Source organism: Cetorhinus maximus, chromosome 6 (assembly GCF_964194155.1).
Source record: "Cetorhinus maximus chromosome 6, sCetMax3.hap1.1, whole genome shotgun sequence".
Taxonomy (NCBI): Eukaryota; Metazoa; Chordata; class Chondrichthyes; order Lamniformes; family Cetorhinidae; genus Cetorhinus; species Cetorhinus maximus.
The window spans coordinates 68,100,515-68,119,521 of NC_135884.1; the positions used below are offsets into that span (position 1 = coordinate 68,100,515).

A 19,007-nucleotide genomic window follows, 5' to 3' on the forward strand; every position below is an offset into this window, starting at 1 on the left:
TGTTGCATACAATTTTGCTGCTGATGGCCCACAGCACCTCATGGGTGCCCAGTTTTGAGTTGCTAGATCTGTTTGAAATCTACCCCAGTTAGCAAGGTGGTAGTGTCACACATGGAGGGTATCCTCAATGTGAAGACGAGACTTCGTCTTCTAAAGGACTGTGTGGTGGTTGTTAAAAGTATGTTAATTATATTGTTAAGATACACAGGGTGAAGGCTTTCTTTAATTAAGTACTTTGATCACATATAAATAGGGGATAGCTGGGACACTGGGTGTGGGAGGGGAGGTATAAGACTGAACAAAGTCACTAAACTCTCTCAGAAAAGAAAAGCTCTGGATCTTGGGTTTTGACTTCACCAACCAGTTTGGATTCTGTAAACAGTGCTCATGCCTACTGATACTGTCATGGACAGATGTATCTGCGACAGGTTGATTGGTGACAACGAGGTCAAGTAGGTGTTTCCCTCTTGTTGGTTCCCTCACCACCTGCTGCAGACCCTGGCTAGTAGCTATGTCCTTTAGGACTCAGCCAGCTTGGTTAACAGTGGTGCTACTGAGGCAGTTTTAGTGATGGACATTGAAGTCCCCCACCAAGAGTGTATTCTGTATCCTTGCCTCTTTCAGTACTTCTTACAATCGGAGTTCAACATGAAGGAGTACTGATTCATCAGCTGTTGAGAACTCCCAGGGCAACTCCCTCCTGACTGTATACCACTGTGCTGTCATCTCTGGTGGATCTGTCTTGTTGTTGGACTGGCACAAGTCCCCAGATGTTAATAAGGAGGACTTTGTAGGGTCGATAGGGCTGGGTGTGCTATTACTGTTTCTGGTGCCTAGGTAGATGCCAGGTGGTCCATCTTGTTTCATTCCTTTTAGGCTTTGTAGCAGTTAGATACAACTGAGTGGCTTGCTAGGCCATTTCAGAGGACATTTAAGCGTCAACCACATTGCTGTGGGTCTGGAATCACGTGAAGGCCAGATCTGGTAAAGACGGCAGATTTAGATTCCTTAAAGGACATCAGTGAACCAGATGGGTTTTCATGGCCATGATTACTGAGACTAGCTTTTAATTCCAGATTTATTAATTGAATTTATATTCCACCAGTGCTGTGGTGGGATTTGAATCTGTGTTCCCAGAGCATTAGCCTGGGCCTCTGGATTGCTAGTCCAGTGACAACACCACTTTGCCACCGCCTCCCCCATTGCTCCCTCAAGCTGGTTTAAATTCTCAACTGCGCACCCAAGGTGGAACTTACATTATTAAGCTGTTGATTGGTGCATAATGAAATAATTCATAAACATCCTAAAATGTTTTCTTTTAGTGGGGGTTCTATAGCTGTGTTCGACCTTGATGAAGGAATCCATGACACGAAATGATAGCTGCTCGTTCTCTTGACTCTGAGGTGTGGGGATATTCTCCCTTAGCTTGCTGGAATGTGTTAAGGTGTGAGAAAGCATCTCTTGGGATCAAACTGCAGAAATTCTATTTATCTTTTGCCACTTGTCATGAGTCCCTATATTAGAATGGCTCCAATTTCCATGTTAACATGTTTCATGTTATTCATGTTCTGTGTTGTCCCAAAGACATGTTTTAAAAACTTTCAGGGTGGCTGTAATAAAAGAGATGCTCAATACTGATACTTACATCCTTATTGTGGTCACACTCATACATTTTGATGTCTTCTATTGTAAAGTTCAGCCAAACTGGAGATGGCTGCCGCAGGATTAGGCGCACTGTCGTTACCTCATCTGGTTCAAGCAGCATCTACGATTAAAGCCCAATATACATCGTCAGTCAACTTAACAACTTGTATACAAATGCCTGACAAAATCACAGTCTTACTACAGAGTAATAATTCTGGTTACTGCTGGAAACACTAGCAGTGCATTACATTGTCCATTTGCTGCCAATAGAAGCTCCAAAGTTAGCAGCAAACTTCAAGAGCTGGAGGCAAGAGGCGTTTTGATCCCATGCCTCTGACAACAAAAAAAACACCAAGCAGCTCATTATTAGAGGAGTCATACCTTTTGACTATTGACAGGCTAAGCAACTGAGATACCCGCTCCTTCTCCCTCATAGAACAGGAGAGCGATTGCAGGAGAGCTGGTGGGGATTGATGGTGTGTTTAAGTTATGCCGGGATGGGATAGTCTCAATTAAGCAACTTGTCATTTCATGTCCTTATTTGTACGTAAATAATTTGCTTTCATGGCCTATGTTGATTTTCTCAGCTATTGGGGAAGTTGGTGCTTGTGACTTCAAAAAGAACTGAATATGTATTAATTCAAATGTGCACTATTGTTTTAAAATGTATCCAGGGAGTATAGAAACCATACTTAACAAATCCACACTGACTGGTTTCTAGTTGCCAATAGAAATGGGGCTGTTTCTACAGCAGAGGTATCAGATAAGCTGGCTATCGTTAATTGATAAATCACCAGGACCGGATGAGATGAATCCAAGGACATTGACAGAAGTAAGGGTGGAAATTGCAGAGACATTAGTCATAATTTCCAATTCTCCTTAGATACAGGGGTGATACCAGAGGATTGGAGAACTGAAATATTACACTGTTGTTCAAAAAAGGGTGCAAGGATAAGCCCAGCAACTACAGGCCAGTCAGTTTTACTCAATTATGGAAAAACTTTTAGAAATGACAATTTGGGACAAAATTAATAATCACTTGAGTAATTGTGGGCTAAGTAAGGAAAGCCAGCATTAAGGGCAAATTGTGCTTAACTAACTTACTTGAGTTTTTTGATGAGATAACAGCGAGGGTCGGTGAGGGTATGTGATTGGTGTAGTGTACATGGACTTTCAAATATTAAGTGATAAAGTGTTGCATAACAGGCTTATCAGCAAACTTACAGCCCATGGAATAAAGGGGACAATAACAGCATTAATATGAAAGTGGCTAAGTGATGGAAAGTAGAGAGGAGTGGTGAACGGTTGTTTTATAGACTGTAGGAAGGTACATAGTGGGGACCCCGAAGGGTGATATTAGGACCCCTGTTTTCCTTGATATATATTATTACCTAGGCTTGGGTGTACAGGGCACAATTTCAAAATTTGCGGATGATACAAAACTTGGAATTATTGTGAACTGAGGAGGATAGTGATAAACTTCAAAAGGACATAGGTTAATGGAATGGGCAGACAAGTGGCAGGTGAAATTTAATGCAGAGAATTGTGAAGGAACACATTCTGGAAGGAGGAACAAAGAGGGGCAATATAAAATAAGGGGTAAAATTCTAAAGGTGATGCAGGAGCAGAGGGACCTGGGGGTATATGTGCACGAATCATTGAAAGTGGCAGGGCAGGTTGAGAAAGTGGTTAATAAAGCAGATGGGATCATGGGCTTTATAAATAGGAACATATTGTACAAAAGCAAATAAGTTATTATATATTGTACCTGTATAAAATACTGGTTTGGTCTCAACCAGATATTATGCCCGGTTCTGTCTCACTGCTTCAGGGAGGTTGTGAAGGGATTAGAGAGAGTGCAGTAAAGATTCATGAGAATGGTTCCAGGGGAAGAACTTATGTGGATGGATTGATAAAGCTGGTATTTTTCTCCTTAGAGAAGAGAAGATTAAGAGGAGATTTAACAGAGGTGTTAAAAATGATGAAGGGTCTGGACAGAGTAGATATGGAGAAATGTAACTAGAGGACACTGATTGAAGGTGATTAGCGAAAGAACCATGAGGAAAAACCTTTTTACGCTATGAGTGGTTAGGATCTGGAATGCACTACCTGAGAATGTGGTGGAGGCAGGTTCAATTGTGCTTTCAAAAGGGAATTGGATAATTATTACAAAAAATTGCAGGGCTATGGGGAAAAGGCGAGGGAGTGGGATTAGGTGAGTTGCTTTTGCAGAAGGCTGGCACAGATATGACAGGCTGAATGTCCTCTTTCTGTCCCAAAACCATTGTATGATTCAGTACGATATCAAGGATTTCAGGAAACGATTTATCAATATACATACAGCACAGCATTCTGAGTTCAACCAGATTAAAGTACAAATCCAACATAAACATTCAGTCTTTAAACTATGAATTGTATCTACATTCATAATTACTAGCATACAAACAAAAGGTAATCTTTGCAAGTTTGGTATTAAACTGGTAATCTCACTCCAGGACCACAAGAATAGCTGATGTAGTAGAAATTAATATTAAACTGGTGTTCTGAAACTGAGGTTAAAACACGTTGTTGAACTAATAGAAAGAAGCTTCAGTTTACATCTGCCTCATATTATGACTCTCCTCTAAGTGCTTAAAATAACACTGGGCAAATCAGATGTTCCATCCCTCACACTGATGGGTTTGAAATTCTCAAAAAATGTAAAACTAAAAAGAGATTCAGATTTTTATTTCAGATGTAAGATATGGTTTCATGTTTTTCCCATTTGGCAGGTTATTCACAAATTAAGTATTTGAATGGTGTTATCTCCAGAATTTCAATACTAATGAAAACAAATCAGGCTCTGAGCTTCTAGACTCTAGAATATAATCTTTGTAGCATTATAGATGGTCTTTCTATTCCCTTGGATCCTTTTACAGGTAGTGACCAATACTAGTTACCATAGTCCCAGTGTGATCTTTGGAACTCTCTATTCAGATACTAACTCCAATGTTTTGTCACGAGCCACGATACCAAAAATCTTTCTCGAGGATTGTGGCAGCTGCCGTTTCATACTGAAGCCTTGATTTCAATCATGTTGCTGTGGACACTTTCCAGCACATGACACCCAACAACAGATGTGATCTGGTTGTGTTAAAACAACATCAGTTGTTTAATTTTAATGGATTCTTTTTATTTGCTCAGTGCATGTTCACTGTCTCACAGCTTTTACATTAGTGGAACGGACAGGGGTCCAAAAATAAGTTGTCCAATCCAAATGCAGACAGTTGGTAAATGTGAATGTAACATAACTGTCAGAAGAACCAGCTTGCAAACCTATCCAAAGGCACCAAAAACAGGGAAAGTTAGGATTGCTGGGTCTTAACTTCTGATTTATTCCATGCAACTCCTTAGGGTTTGTCCCTAATTTACTTCATTGTCTCACTGTTAAAAGGTTTAAGTGAAATTGTTAATGTAGTCTCAAACTAATTCCTAGTGGATGCGTAGTCACTGCCCATAATTTGGCATAAAATTGGCAAGATCATTCAGAGATGCCAGAAAGAAGGCTAGTCTGGGAAACTGAAAAATATCACATTGGTGCAATAGCCGATAATAACAGGAGATTAAGACTAAAACATAGGCTAAATTCAACCAGCAACCAATTCTGGATTTGTCGAGCCTCTGATGTGGAGTAGATTAAGTATCAAAGATTTAATGTGAAATAATAAGAATATTCAGTCTGTTAAATCAAACTAATTTACAGTCGAACCTGACCTGATCTCTATAGATGGAAAAGTAATACTGTGATCCATTCTCAGTGTGGGGGTTGGGCATCAGACACTTGTTCCGGATGCAGGTCTTCCATTTCAACAGCCTCCTGTCAGACTCTGCAGTCACTCGTCGTTGAAGACGTATGGTTAAGAAAGCGGTGTAATAATTCTTAAATGTAATCATCTGAAGCTGGTCAGTGAAGAGCAATAGAACACAGTGTTAAGAGGCAGCTGAATGATAAGTTCTTCCAATGAAGGAGATAAACATTCAGAAAAAAGACATTTCATACAAATGACTGGAACATTACGATTGAAGAAAAACATGATAAATCTGCAATGGTTTAAGATTATTCATCTATTTTAATAAGAGAAAAGGAATATAACAAAGTTAACTGGGTAAACAATGGATTTGCTCTGCCGTAACACAGGTTAGATGTTACTCTGGTTTATTAACTAACATCTACAGTTTACAATGCAATCACTTTATAAGCAGATACTCCACATTAAAAGATAACTTTCTCCCAACAACAAAAAATGTCAATCCTGGTGGTAGAGACTTTTGGGATAAAGATCAGCCTTTGTTTCAATGCATTCGTAGTTTAACATTTCTTTAAAAACTACTGTTCCTCACTTTCAATTCCCAGTTATGAAGACTGACCATTCAACATGCTTTAAGAGTTTTACCAATATGTTTCTTCTACCAAGGGTTTTGGTGTACAGCAGTAGTTTAGAGTTAGCATCAATTTGCTATAAGACCATTAGATGTAGGAGCAGAAGTAGGTCATTTGGCCCAGCAAGTCTGCTTCACCATTCTATGACATTATGGCTGACCTGATAATCCTCAACCCACTTTCTCCCCATAACCTTTGATTCCCTTACTGATTAAAAATCTGTCTATCTTAGCCTTGAATATAGTTAATGACCCAGCCTCTACAGCCTTCTGCGGTAAAGAATTCCACAGATTCACAACCCTCTGAGAGTAGAAATCCCCCTCATCTCTGTCTTAAATGGGCGACCCATTACTCTGAGATTATGCCCTCTGGTCCTAGACTCTCCCGCAGGGGAAAACAACCTCTCAGCATCTACCCTGTCAAACCCCCTAAGAATAAGGTCATCTCTCATTCTTCTAAACTCAAGAGAGTACAGGCCCAACCTACTCAACCTCTCCTCATAACAAAATCCCTCCATATCCGGGGTCAACCTCGTGAATCTTCTCTGGACTGCCTCCAATGCCAGTATATCTTTCCTTAGATAAGGGGTCCAAAACTGTTCACAGTATTCTAGGTGTGGTCTAACTAGTGCCTTGTATAGTTTTAGCAAGACCTCCCTATTTTTACACTCCATTCCCTTTGAAATAAAGGCCAACATTCCATTTGCCTTCCCTATTACCCTGCTGAACTTGTATGTTAGCTTTTTGGGATTTATGCACGAGGACTCCCAAATCCCTCTGTGCTGCAACTTTCTGCAGTCTTTCTTCATTTAAATAATATTCAGCTCCTCCATTCTTCCTGCCAAAATGCATAACCTTGCATTCCAATAGAACCATAGAAAAGTTACAGCACAGGAGGAGGCCATTCGGCCCATCTTGTCCACGCCAGCCCGAGAACACCCAGGTGCCCTTTCTAATCCCACCTTCCTGCACCCGGCCCATAGCCCTGCAGCTTACAGCACTTCAGGTGCAGATCCAGGTACTTTTTAAAAGAGTTTAAAGTTTCTGCCTCTACCACCAACTTGGGCAGCGAATTCCAGACACCCACTACCCTCTGCGTAAAAATGTTCTTCCTCATGTCCCCCCTACACCTTCTGCCACTTATCTTGAATCTATGTCCCCTGGTTCTAGAATTCTCCATCAAGGTAAACAATTTTATCCTGTCCACTCTATCTATTCCCCTCATAATTTTGTATGCCTCAATCAAGTCACCTCTCAGCCTTCTTTGTTCTAAGGAAAATAACCCCAACCTATCCAATCTCTCCTCGTAGCTACACTTTTCTAACCCTGGTAACATTCTTGTAAACCTCCTCTGCACTCTCTCCAGAGATATTACGTCCTTCCTGTAATGTGGTGACCAGAACTGCACACAATACTCCAGTTGTGGCCTCACCAGTGTTTTATACAATTCCAACATTATATCCTTACTTTTATATTCTATACCTCTGCCAATGAAGGAGAGCATCTGCCAAGTTTTTGCCCATTCACTTAATCTGTCCATATCCCTCCGTAGACTCTTTGTGAGATCCTCACCACTTGCTTTCCCACCTATTTTTGTATCATCTGCAAACTTGGCGATAGTACATTAATTTCCCTCATCTAAGTCATTAATGTATATTGTAAATAATTGTGTCCCCAGCATTGATCCCTGTGGCACTCAACTAGTTATAGGTTGCCATCCTGAAAATGCCCCTCTTATCCCAACTCTTTATCTTCCATTAGTTAGCCAACCCTCTATCCATGCTAATATACTACCCCCAACGCCATGGGCTCTTATCTTATTAAGTTGCCTTATGTGCAATACCTTATCGAACGTCTTTTGGAAATCCAAATATATTACATCTGCTGGTTCCCCTTTATCTATTCTGCTTGTTACTTCCTCAAAGAATTTTAATAAATTTGTCAGGCATGATTTCCCCTTCATGAAGCCATGCTGACCCTGCTTGCTTACATTATGCATTTCTAATGCTAAACTACTACATCCTTTATAATAGACTCTAACATTTTCCCAATGATGGATGTTAAGCTAACTCGCCTATAGCTACCTGTTTTTTGTCACCCTCCTTTTTTGGATAAGGGTGTTACATTGGCAGTTTTCCAATCTTCTGGGACTTTTCCAGAATATAAGGATTCTTGGAAGATTACTACCAGTGCATCTGCTTTGTGTGTAGTTACTTCCTTTAATATCCTAGGATACAACCCATCAGGTACAAGGGTCCTATTGACCTTTAGTCCCATTAGTTTCCCTAGTACCTTTTCTCTAGTGATAGTTGTTGTATTTATCTCCGCCCCCTCTTTACTCCCTTGATTATTTAGTATTTTTGGAATGCCATTAGTGTCTTCTGCCGTGAAGACTGATGCAAAGTATTTATTCAACTCCTCTTCCATTTACTGGTTCCCCATAATTGTTTCCCCAGCCTCTTTCTCTAGGGGGCCTATGCTCACTTTGGCCTCTCTCTGTCTTTTTATATATTTAAAGAAGCTCTTACTGTCCATTTATATATTACTTGCTAGTTTACCCTCAAAGTTTATTTTCTTCCTTTTTTTTTGGTCAATTTTTTTTGGTTTTTAAAACTTTCCCAATCCTTTGCTTTACCACTAATCTTTGCCACATTGTATGTTTTTCTTTTCAATTTGATACTATGCTGTTAACCATGGTTGGTTTATCCCCTTCCTAGAATCCTTCTTTCTTACTGGGATATATCTTTGTTGTGAGTCATGAACTATTTTCTTAAACATCTGCCATTGTTCATCATCCATCTTTTCTGCTAAACTCCTCTCCCAGTCCACTCCAGCCAACTCTGTCCTCATTCCTTTGTAATTACCCTTGTTTAAGTTTAGCACAGTTGTTTCTGATCCAAGTTTCTCATTCTCAAACTGAATGCTAAATTCTACCATGTTATGGTCACTGTTTCCTATGGGATCTTTTACTCTGAGATCATTTATTAATTTTGCCTCATTACACATTACCAGATCCAAAATAGCCTGATCCCTGGTTGGATCCACAACATATTGTTCTAGGAAATGGTCCCGAACATACTCTATGAATTCTTGCTCGTTGCGATCTCTGCCAATTTGATTTTCCCAATTTACATGAAGATTAAAGTCACCCATGATTAATGCACTGCCTTTTTTACATGCCCTCATTATCTCCCGATTTATTCTCTGTCCTACAGTATAACTACTGTTAGGGGGCCTATATACTACTCCGATGAGGTCTTCTTCCCCTTATTATTTCTTATCTCCACACATGTGGATTCTACATCTTCCGATCCAAGATTATTCCTTGATATCGTACTTATTCCATCTCATACTAACAAAGTTACCCCACCACCCTTTCCTTCCTGCCTGTCCTTTCAAAAAGTCACATACCCCCAAATATTTAGTTCCCAGCTTTGATCTCCTTGTAACCACGTCTCCGTAATGGTTACAAGATCATACCCATTAACCTCTATTTGTGCCATTAATTCATTTATTTTGTTCTGAATACTACGTGCATTTAAGATCCATTAATTTTGCCTTTTCACCATTTTTTCTCCCTTTGACCCTATTTGCTGCTTTTTTTTAATGTTTGTACACTCTGTCCCTTCCTGTCACACTCTGGGTATCAATACCTAAATAGCTGCCCTGCAATGCTGCCATATCCTTTTGCTTTGTTAGTCTACATATCCCCTGTCCAGAATCCTCCCTTTCCCCCCCTTATTTAGTTTAAAGCCCTTTCCAAAGCCCTAGTTATTTGATTCGCCAGGACAGTGGTTCCAGCAAGGTTCAAGTGAAGCCCGTCCCACCAGAACAACTCCCTTCTACCCCAGTACTAGTGCCAATGCCCCATGAACTGAAACCCATTCCTCCCCATCAATGTTTGAGCCACACATTTAACTCCTTGACTTTATTTACCATATGCCAGTTTTCCTGTGGCTCAGGTAGTAATCTCGAGATTATTACCTTGGAGGTTCTGCTTTATAATTTAGCTCCTAACTGTTCAAATTCTTTCAGAAGAACCTCCTTTCTAGTCCTATCAACGTCATTGGTACCAACATGGACGATGACAACTGGATCCCTCCCCTCCCACTCCAAGTTCCTCACCAGCCCTGAGGAGATGTCCTTAACCCTGGCACCGAGCAGGCAACACAGCTTTCAGGACTCACGCTCATGGCTGCAGAGAACAGTATCTATCCCCCTAATTATACTGTCCTCTACCACTACTATGTTCCTATTTCCTCCCCCCCACTTGAATGGCTCCCTGTACCACGGTGCCATGGTCAGTTCACTCATCCTTCCTGTAGACCCTGCTCTTGTCCACACAGCTTTCAAGAACTTCGTAACTGTTGGACACTTGCAAGGGCCGAGGCTCCTCGAACACTACCCCTGGGTCCCTATATGTGCTTCACCTGCAGTCACACCTTACTGTCCCTGATCACAGACCAAATTTGAATTACCTAATCTGAGGGGTGACACCGCCGCCCGGAGCAAAGTGTCCAGGTAACTTTCCCCCTCTCTGATGTGATGTAATGTCTGCAGCTTGGACTCCAGCTCCTTAACACGGATCCGAAGTTCCTCGAGCTGCAAACACTTATTACTTATTTGCTTTGGATCACCTTGGTGTCCAGCAGCTCCTCCATGTTGCAGCAGCAACACATCACCCATCCTGAAATTGCCATTGTATTTTAATTAATTACTTATTTAATTACTCTAGTATCCTTGCTCTTTACACTTTATTGTAATTACACCTGTGTCGATCTTAAACTTAAGCTATTGTTAAGAAAAAGAGAAAAAAAGAAAAACTAAAGACCTACACACAAACTAAAGACCTTACTTTTACTTTTAAAGACTAGAAATACTCACCAATCCTACTCACCAAACAGCTGCTCTCTGTGCTCTTTAATGGTCTCCCGTTCTTCTCACACTCTCTCACTGTCAATGGCCCCGCTACTTCTGGCACTCTCTCGCTGTTAATGGCCCCACTACTTCTGGCACTCTCTCGCTGTCAATGGCCCCGCTGCTCCTCTCGCTCTCTCACTGTTAATGGCCCCGCTGCTCCTCTCACACTGTTAAAGGCCACCTTGCTTCTCACGCTCTCTTGATGTTAATAGCCCCGCTGCTCCTCTTGCACTCCCTCACTGTTAATGGTCCTGCTGCATGCACTCTCTTACTTCAATGTGTGAAACATCCCTCTTAAACTGCTGGCCAGGCTTTCTGTATTTCTATTTTGTTTGATTCCTACAGAAGACCAGAGCAGTCATACCACACTGGGTGGTTTTGTGTCAGTGGTTAGGCAGAAAACAAAAAGTTGGTCCAATTAAAGTCATAAATGACACCCTCTGTAACTGCAGTGTATTATCTCCGCCACTCAACCACTTTGCAGCCTTTGACATGGTCAATCACACCATGGTCAACATGTCTTGGTAGGAGCAAATAGGAATGTCACTTATTACTTGGAAGGTGCAAGTCTAGCTGGTGTAGAGGAACAAAGGGATCTCAGAGTACAAAGATACCAATCACTAAATGTTGTGCTCCAGGTTAGCAAGGCCATTAAAAAAAAAATCAAACCAAACACTAGATATTATTTCTAGAAGGACAGAATTGAAAAGTTGGTAAGTTATTCTGAGCCTGTATCAAATCTTGGTTAGACCACACTTAAGAGTACTGTATGCAGTTCTGGTCACCATATTATAAAAAAGATATCGAGGCACTAGAGACGGTATGGATGAGATTACAAGGATGATACCAGAAACGTGTATAAACAGCAGGAAGGGACTGACATGCTGGGTTTGTTTTCTCTTGAAAAAAAAAGGCTGAGGAGTGACCTATTAGAGGTCTTTAAAATTATGAAAGATTTCCATACAGTGGATACAGGCAGAATGGACTGAATCTTTCCAGGAATGGCAATCACTGTTGGATTGCCACTCCGCTCCTACTTACTTACTTTGCCCGGAGCACACATTTCTTGTTGGACTTCTGAACTGGGCCTCCTGAGAAACGTGGAGTGTATGTGCTCCTGAAGTCTTTCCCTCGAACTGTAAGAGCAATGGGGGAAACCAAGCCATGCCCCCTTTTTACTAGCTGCCATATAGGTAAGATTAAATGACCCAAACAAACTTTGGCAAGCTATAGAAAGAAGGTGAGTGTGTAAGGCTGAGGGGGTAGGATGGCAGGTGGATGAGGGAGTTGGGGTTAGTCAGTTGGTCGGGGGTGTAGTCAGGAGATGGGAGGGTAGTTGGGTGATCAGATGAATAGTCGGGAGTTGGGGGTCATCGAGGAGAGTGGAGGGGGTAGTCAGGGGGTCCAGTGGGGAGTTGGGAAGAGTCAGTAGTACAGTTACCCAGGAGCTTCTAACTTCTAACCTTTCCTGGGTAAGTATTCTGCTAAGTGAGTCAGAACCATCCAAAGTATCTGACTCCTAACTCAGTTTTGGAGGGTTCCAGGTGCAGGGGAATTGCCCATCGGAAGATGGAACTCCGCAGGGATTGCCTGCGGAGTCCTTGCATTGGAACTTCTGAGGGGTCCCCCAGTGCATCTTCTGGGTTACCTCCGGGGTATGGCCATCTGGAGACTGGAAGATCTGGGCCAACGTTTCCTCTTGTGGAGAAAAGCAAAAGTAGTGGCCATTGTTATAAGATAGTCACCAAGAAACCCAATAGGGAATACAGATGAAACTTCTTCATCCAAAAAGTGGTGAGAATATCGAACTCACTACCACAAGGAACGATTGAGGCGAATTATATAATTGCATTTAATGGGAAGCTAGACAAGCACATGAGGGAGGAGGGAATAAAGAATTACAATGGTAGATTTAGATGAGGAAAAATGGGAGTGTCATGAAGATATTAATGTATATAATGTTATTAGAAATTATTTTTAAATTAGACCTATAGTAGGGTCTGTGACTGTGGGTGTGTGTGCGGCTTAATTGGATTAAAGCCAAATATAGTCTAGGTGATTTGATGTATAGTAGCTTGAGATGTTACTTTGATAAATGGAAGGCTGGAAGGTAAAGGGTACATTTGCATTTGCTGAATAAACCATTCAAAAGAAGGGAGTAAAATCTTACACCTAGCTAGGAGACGCCAAGCAATGTATTTATATTGCTAATAAAACTGGTGCAATGAAAGGGGCTTTATTGTTAGAAGAAGTGCAGTTCAAAGACCTAGGGATACCATGAGAATTTACATTCAAAGGGAAGGCTAGATATAAACAGAAAAGAGTTTTGTATGTGCAGGTCAGAGGCATGTAAGACCTAAGCAGCCTGTAAGCCAACAACTGTCTGCAAAGGAACAAAATTGCAAGGGACCTCATTTGAATTTGTAAGGTTAAATTTGCTTTGCCTGGTGCCTGTTTAAAGTCTATGGGCTATTGTTGCCTTGATGAAGACTTACCTGGGAGTGATTAATTTGGAGATTTTAAAAAAAGTTATTATGGCAGTAATTTGTAGACATGTGTATGTGTTTAATTTCTTGTTAAATTAATAAATGTTTAAATTAGTTTATATAAAAAACCTCTTGAGGCTTGGTGGTTTCATTTTTGAATCCAGAGCTGCATCTCAAACATACCAATTGAAATTATAGGTTATGACAGTTGCTCAAGTTTCCCTCTGGGATTTAAACAACTCAGTCTTTACTAATGGCTGTGTCATAACAGGAGAACACTTGAGTGGAGCATAAACACTGGCGTGGACTGATTGGGCTGAATGGCCTGTGTCTGTGCCAGATATCCAAAATAATTCTATTTTTAGCTTATTGAAGTATTTCTTTACTTTTTCCACACACTAATTTGTACTAACCATTAAATGCTAGACAAACATTTAAAAAACTTAAAAACAAGTTTATATAAACCACCAATCCATTCCCATCTCTATAGCCATCTGTAATCCTGGGTGCGCCCTTTTCTGAACTTTCAGCTCCTCTGCTTCTGGCCTTTTATGCCCATTCTTTTGCCCTACCAGCTACCTCATCCCCAGCTGCTGTCAAACTTCCTTCCTAAACCCCTCTGTGTGTCTCTCTCTCTCTCTCTCCTCAAGACACCCTTTAAAACTTATCGCTTCTGCTAAGCTTTTTTGTCATTTTCATTTCTTTAGCTTTCTATCTTGCCATTCAGACCACAACTTAGACATTTGAGCACAACGTACTGATTGTATACTTTAATATTGAGTAAAAAAGCAGTAATATTTCCATTGTTAGTTTTGCATTTAATAATGAATATATTTGAGAGGCACAGGACTCACATACATTAATGATTCTTTCCTGTGGAAAAGTCACCTCTATTACAAACACTCCAGGTTTTGCCAAGTCTGTTTTCACATTGCCAGTCTGTAGTGCAATCGGACTTTTGATTATACATGCAATACTCCCGTCTGCCATTTTAGCTGTCTGGATAGAACAGGAGATTTGTGTTAGATACAACCAAATGGTCAGTGAAATAATGGAAGATTGGCATTGTAATTGGATAGTGCCTTTATCAAATTACTCAAGTTGGAAGGAATTCATCATTGGAGTTCTAAGCCTCTGGATATTTTAGGCGAGTCTAACCAATATTGTATCTACAAAACATGCTAGAGATAATAAGACCATAAGACGTAGGAGCAGAAGTAGACTATTCAGCTCATGGAGTCTGTTCCGCCATTTAATGAGATCATGGCTGATCTGATAATCCTCAACTCCGCTTTCTTGCCTTTTCCCCATAGTCTTTGATTCCCTTACTGATTAAAAACCTTTGTATCTCAGCCTTGAATATACTTAACAACCCAGCCTCTACAGCCCTCCGCGGTAAAGAATTCCACAGACTCACTACCCTCTGAGAGAAGAAATTCCTCTTCATCTTTGTCTTAAATAGGCGACCCCGTACTCTGAGATTATGCCCTCTGGTCCTATGCCCTCTCCCACAAGGGAAAACAACCTCTCAGCACCTACCCTGTCAAGCCCCATAAGAATATTATATGTTTCAATAAGGTCGTCTCTCATTCTTTTAAACTCCAATGAGTACAGGCCCAACCTACTTGACCTCTCTTCATAATAAAATCCCTCCATACCCGGGATCAGCCTGGTGAACCTTCTCTGAAATGCCTCCAATGCTAGTACATCTTTCCTTAGATAAGGGGATCAAAACTGTTCACAGTATTCTAGGTGTGATCTAACTAGTGCCTTGTATAGTTTTAGCAAGACTTCCCTATTTTTAAACTCCATTCCCTTTGAAATAAAGGCCAACATTCCATTTGCCTTTCCTATTACCTGCTGAACTTGTATGTTAGCTTTTGGGAATACATGCATGAGGGCCTCCGAATCCCTTTGCTGCAGCTTTCTGCAGTCTTTTTCCATTTAAATATTCAGCTCTTCTATTCTTCCTGCCAAAGTGCATAACCTCACATTTTCCCACATTACATTCCATCTGCCAAGTTTTGACCCACTCACTTAACCTGTCTATATCTCTCTGTAGACTCTTTGTGTCATCCTCACCAATTGCCTTCCCATCTATTTTTGTGTCATCAGCAAACTTGGCGATAGTACATTTACTTCCCTCATCCAAATCATTAATATATATTGTAAATACTTGAAGCCCCAGCACTGATCTCTGTGGCACTCCACTAGTTACAGGTTGCCATCCTGAAAATGCCCCCCTTATCCCAACTCTCTGTCTTCTAATGGTTAGCCAATCCTCTATCCATGCTAATATACTACCCCCAGCACTGTGGGCCCTTATCTTATTAAGTAAATTTACGTGTGGCACCTTATTGAAGGCCTTTTGGAAATCCAAATGTATTAATCTACTGGTTCCCTTTTATCTATCCTATTTGTTACTTCCTCAAAGAATCCTAATACATTTGTCAGGCATGATTTCTGACTCTAGTTGATTATATTATGCATTTCTAAATGCTCTGCTATTACGTCCTTTGTAATAGAATTTAACATTTTCCCAATGACGGATGTTAAGCTAACTGGCCTATAGTTACCTGTTTTTTGTCTCCTCCCTTTTTGAATAAGGGTGTTACATTGGCAGTTTTCCAATCCTCTGGGACTTTTCCAGAATCTAAGGATTTAATGGAGCAGGAAAAGCTACCAGACACCAGCTAGGAGGCTGTTGGAACAGTCAAGTCCAAAGATAACAAAAGCATGAATGAGGATTTCAGCAGCAAATGAGCTGAGACAGGGTTGACATAAGAATATTCGAAATAGGAGCAGAAGACTGTACAGCCATCGACATTCAATATGATAATGGCTGATCTTGGGCTACAAGTTCGCTTTCCCACCCGCTCCCCATATCTCTTGTTTCCTTGAGAGATCAAAAATCTGTCTATCCCAGCCTTAAATATATTCAATGATGGTACATTTACAACCCTGTGGGGTAGAATTCCACAGATTCACAATCCTTTGAATGAAGAAATTTCTCCTCAGCTCAGTCCTAAATGATCAATCCTATATTCTGAAACAGTGCCCCCTTGTTCAAGATTCTCCAGCCAGAGGAAACAACTTTTCAGGATCTACCCTGTCAAGCATCTTTATAATCTTGAATGTTTCAATGAGATGACCTTTCATTCTTCTAATTCCAGAAAATATAGACCCAATTTACTCAGCCTCTCATCATAGGACAACATTCTTATCCAAGAGACCAATATAGTGAACCTTGGGCTGTACTGCCTCCAATGACGTCAAGAGATTGTTACGATGGTGGAAAGAGGCAGTCTTCGCGATGAAGCAAATATGATGTCAGAAGCTCATCTTGGGTCAAATATGACCCCAAAGTTGAGAACAGACTGACTTATTCTGAGGCTGTTCCAGGGAGATGGATGGATTTAGTAGCCAGAGAATGGAGTTTGGAGTGGGGACTGTAAACAATGGCTTCAGTCTTTGTGATGTTTAAGTAAAGGAAATTTCTGTTCATCCAGTACTGGATGTCATATAATCAGTCTGATAATTTAGCAAACCTGAGGCAGTCGAAAGAGGTGGTGATGAGGAAGAGATGGGTGTCATCAGCATCTGAAAATAAACAGTGCTTTTGGGAGATGTCACCGAAGGGCAATGTGTAGATGAGAAATAAAATAGAAATAAGTAGACAGAAAATGCTGGAAATACTTAGCACATCTGGCAGCATCTGTGGAGAAACAGAGCTAATAGTTCAAGTGAATGACCTTTCATCAGAACTGAGAAATATTAGGAATGTAATAGGTTTTAAGTACAGGGAGGTTAGGAAAAAAGGTGAAGTCTGTAGTATGCCTTCCATCCTATCACAACTCTCCCTTTTGTCTAGCTCAGGGAGACGATGGCGTATTGGTAATGTCACTGGACTCCAGACCCGCAGCAATGTTGTTGACTCTTTAATGCCCTCTGAAATGGCCTAGCAAGCCACTCAGTTCAAGGGCAATGAGGGATGGGCAACAAATGTTGGCCTTGCCAGCAATGCCCATATCCCATCAAAGAATAAAAACCAACCCATGCTTAAAATCTATCATATTTCTAACTTTCCCAGTTATGATGAAAGGTCATCAACCTGAAACATTAATTCAGTTTCTATCTCCACAGGAGTTGCCAGACCTGCTGAGTATTTCCAACATTTATTGACTTTATTTCAGATTTCCAGCATGTGCAGTATTTTGCTTTTGTAGAAATAAATAGAAATAAATTTGTCAAGGTATTGAAATAAAAGCATTGGGAGACAGTTCCATTATTTGTCTCACATTTTAAAAGAGACATTTCTCATTTCTCTTTCGGTCAATACATGGCAATTTTCAATTTGTCAGATGCTCATGCACTTCAGACAGACATTAGGGCAGCAGTTGAGAGGCTTTATGCAATTGGTTTCAATATGACAGAGTAAAGAGGAATAGGTAATCAGGGAATATGGAGGGAATGCAGACACAATCTTTGTGTATGGGGACTGGGTACAGAGAATTTATGCTGAATTGTGATGCCTTACATTTGAAGTGTGACAGCACTACAGTCTTAGTCTCATTATAAACTGCTTCATAAAGTGGGTCTTGAACCCCAAACCTTTCATCAAATGAGCCAAGCTGCCAACTGCAGTTATTTACACCTAGAACAAGTTGTACCATGGATTCCAAATGTATGTCAGTGTTTGGGAGAGAGGAAAATGAGGAAGGAAAGGGAAGATTTATTTTACTGGGAAGTGGAATTATTTGTGAATTTTAGGCTTTATTACTCAATGTAACCATGTTCCTTGATATAATAATTTAGGAGGAATATCATAAACATTTAATATCAGATATTCTCATGATGTAGCTAGAATAGTGAAACCTCCGGATAATAATGGACCTTATTTAAAATATAATAAAATCAAATAGTCTGAAAATATCCATTGTGATCAGAGATTGGGTCAAAACGTCATACAATTATATATTTAGAAAATTACAGGGCATTATAAAAGCATATCTTACCGTCAGTTTACTAATTTTGGAATAAATGATGGTGATTATTTTCCGATTTTAACTGAAACAAACTGGATCCGTTTGTTAGAGAAATCGGTAAGTTGAAGGCGGAGCGCGAGCATTGCGACGGTCACGTGAAAGCGGTGCCGGGCGCAGTGACGACATTGATCGGCGAGTCCAGGAGGAGGTGACCTAGACGTTGGCGGAGGCGGCGCAGCACGTGATGATGATCGCGTGGTACACTGACTATAAATAGGATGTAATCGAAACCCCGCGCTCAGAAGCGAAAGCAGCTTTTGGGTGTTCAGTAGGGAAAAATACATGTTGGGGAGACATCTTTAATATTAGAAACTTTCAGCTCTAGCGTGTAGCTTAAATGTGAAGTAAAATGCTAATACAAAAAGGCACAGTTTCTGTGACGCAAATTCAATTAAACCAATGATCAGATTGGTGCAGTGCAGTCTTCGTGGCGCGGTGAAGCTGAGACGCCAACCGTTTTATTTAGGCGGGAGGCGTAGTCTAACGGGCAAAC

At 40.7% G+C, this 19,007-nt stretch overlaps 1 protein-coding gene across 1 annotated transcript in view; it reads right to left on the reverse strand.

Moving 5' to 3' along the window:
* Window positions 1-18,604, reverse strand: part of LOC144681805 (nicolin-1-like) — a 42,678-nt gene extending 24,074 nt beyond the window's left edge. Inside the window, exons 1-4 of the mRNA XM_078543821.1 lie at window positions 18,485-18,604; window positions 14,328-14,464; window positions 5,398-5,583; window positions 1,646-1,765 (exon numbers count right to left, since the gene is read on the reverse strand). Of these exons, the coding sequence (XP_078399947.1) occupies window positions 1,646-1,765; window positions 5,398-5,583; window positions 14,328-14,459 (438 nt within the window). The 5' untranslated portion in view covers window positions 14,460-14,464; window positions 18,485-18,604. The remainder of the gene's footprint in view (window positions 1-1,645; window positions 1,766-5,397; window positions 5,584-14,327; window positions 14,465-18,484) is intronic.
* Between the last annotated feature and the right edge of the window lie 403 nt (window positions 18,605-19,007).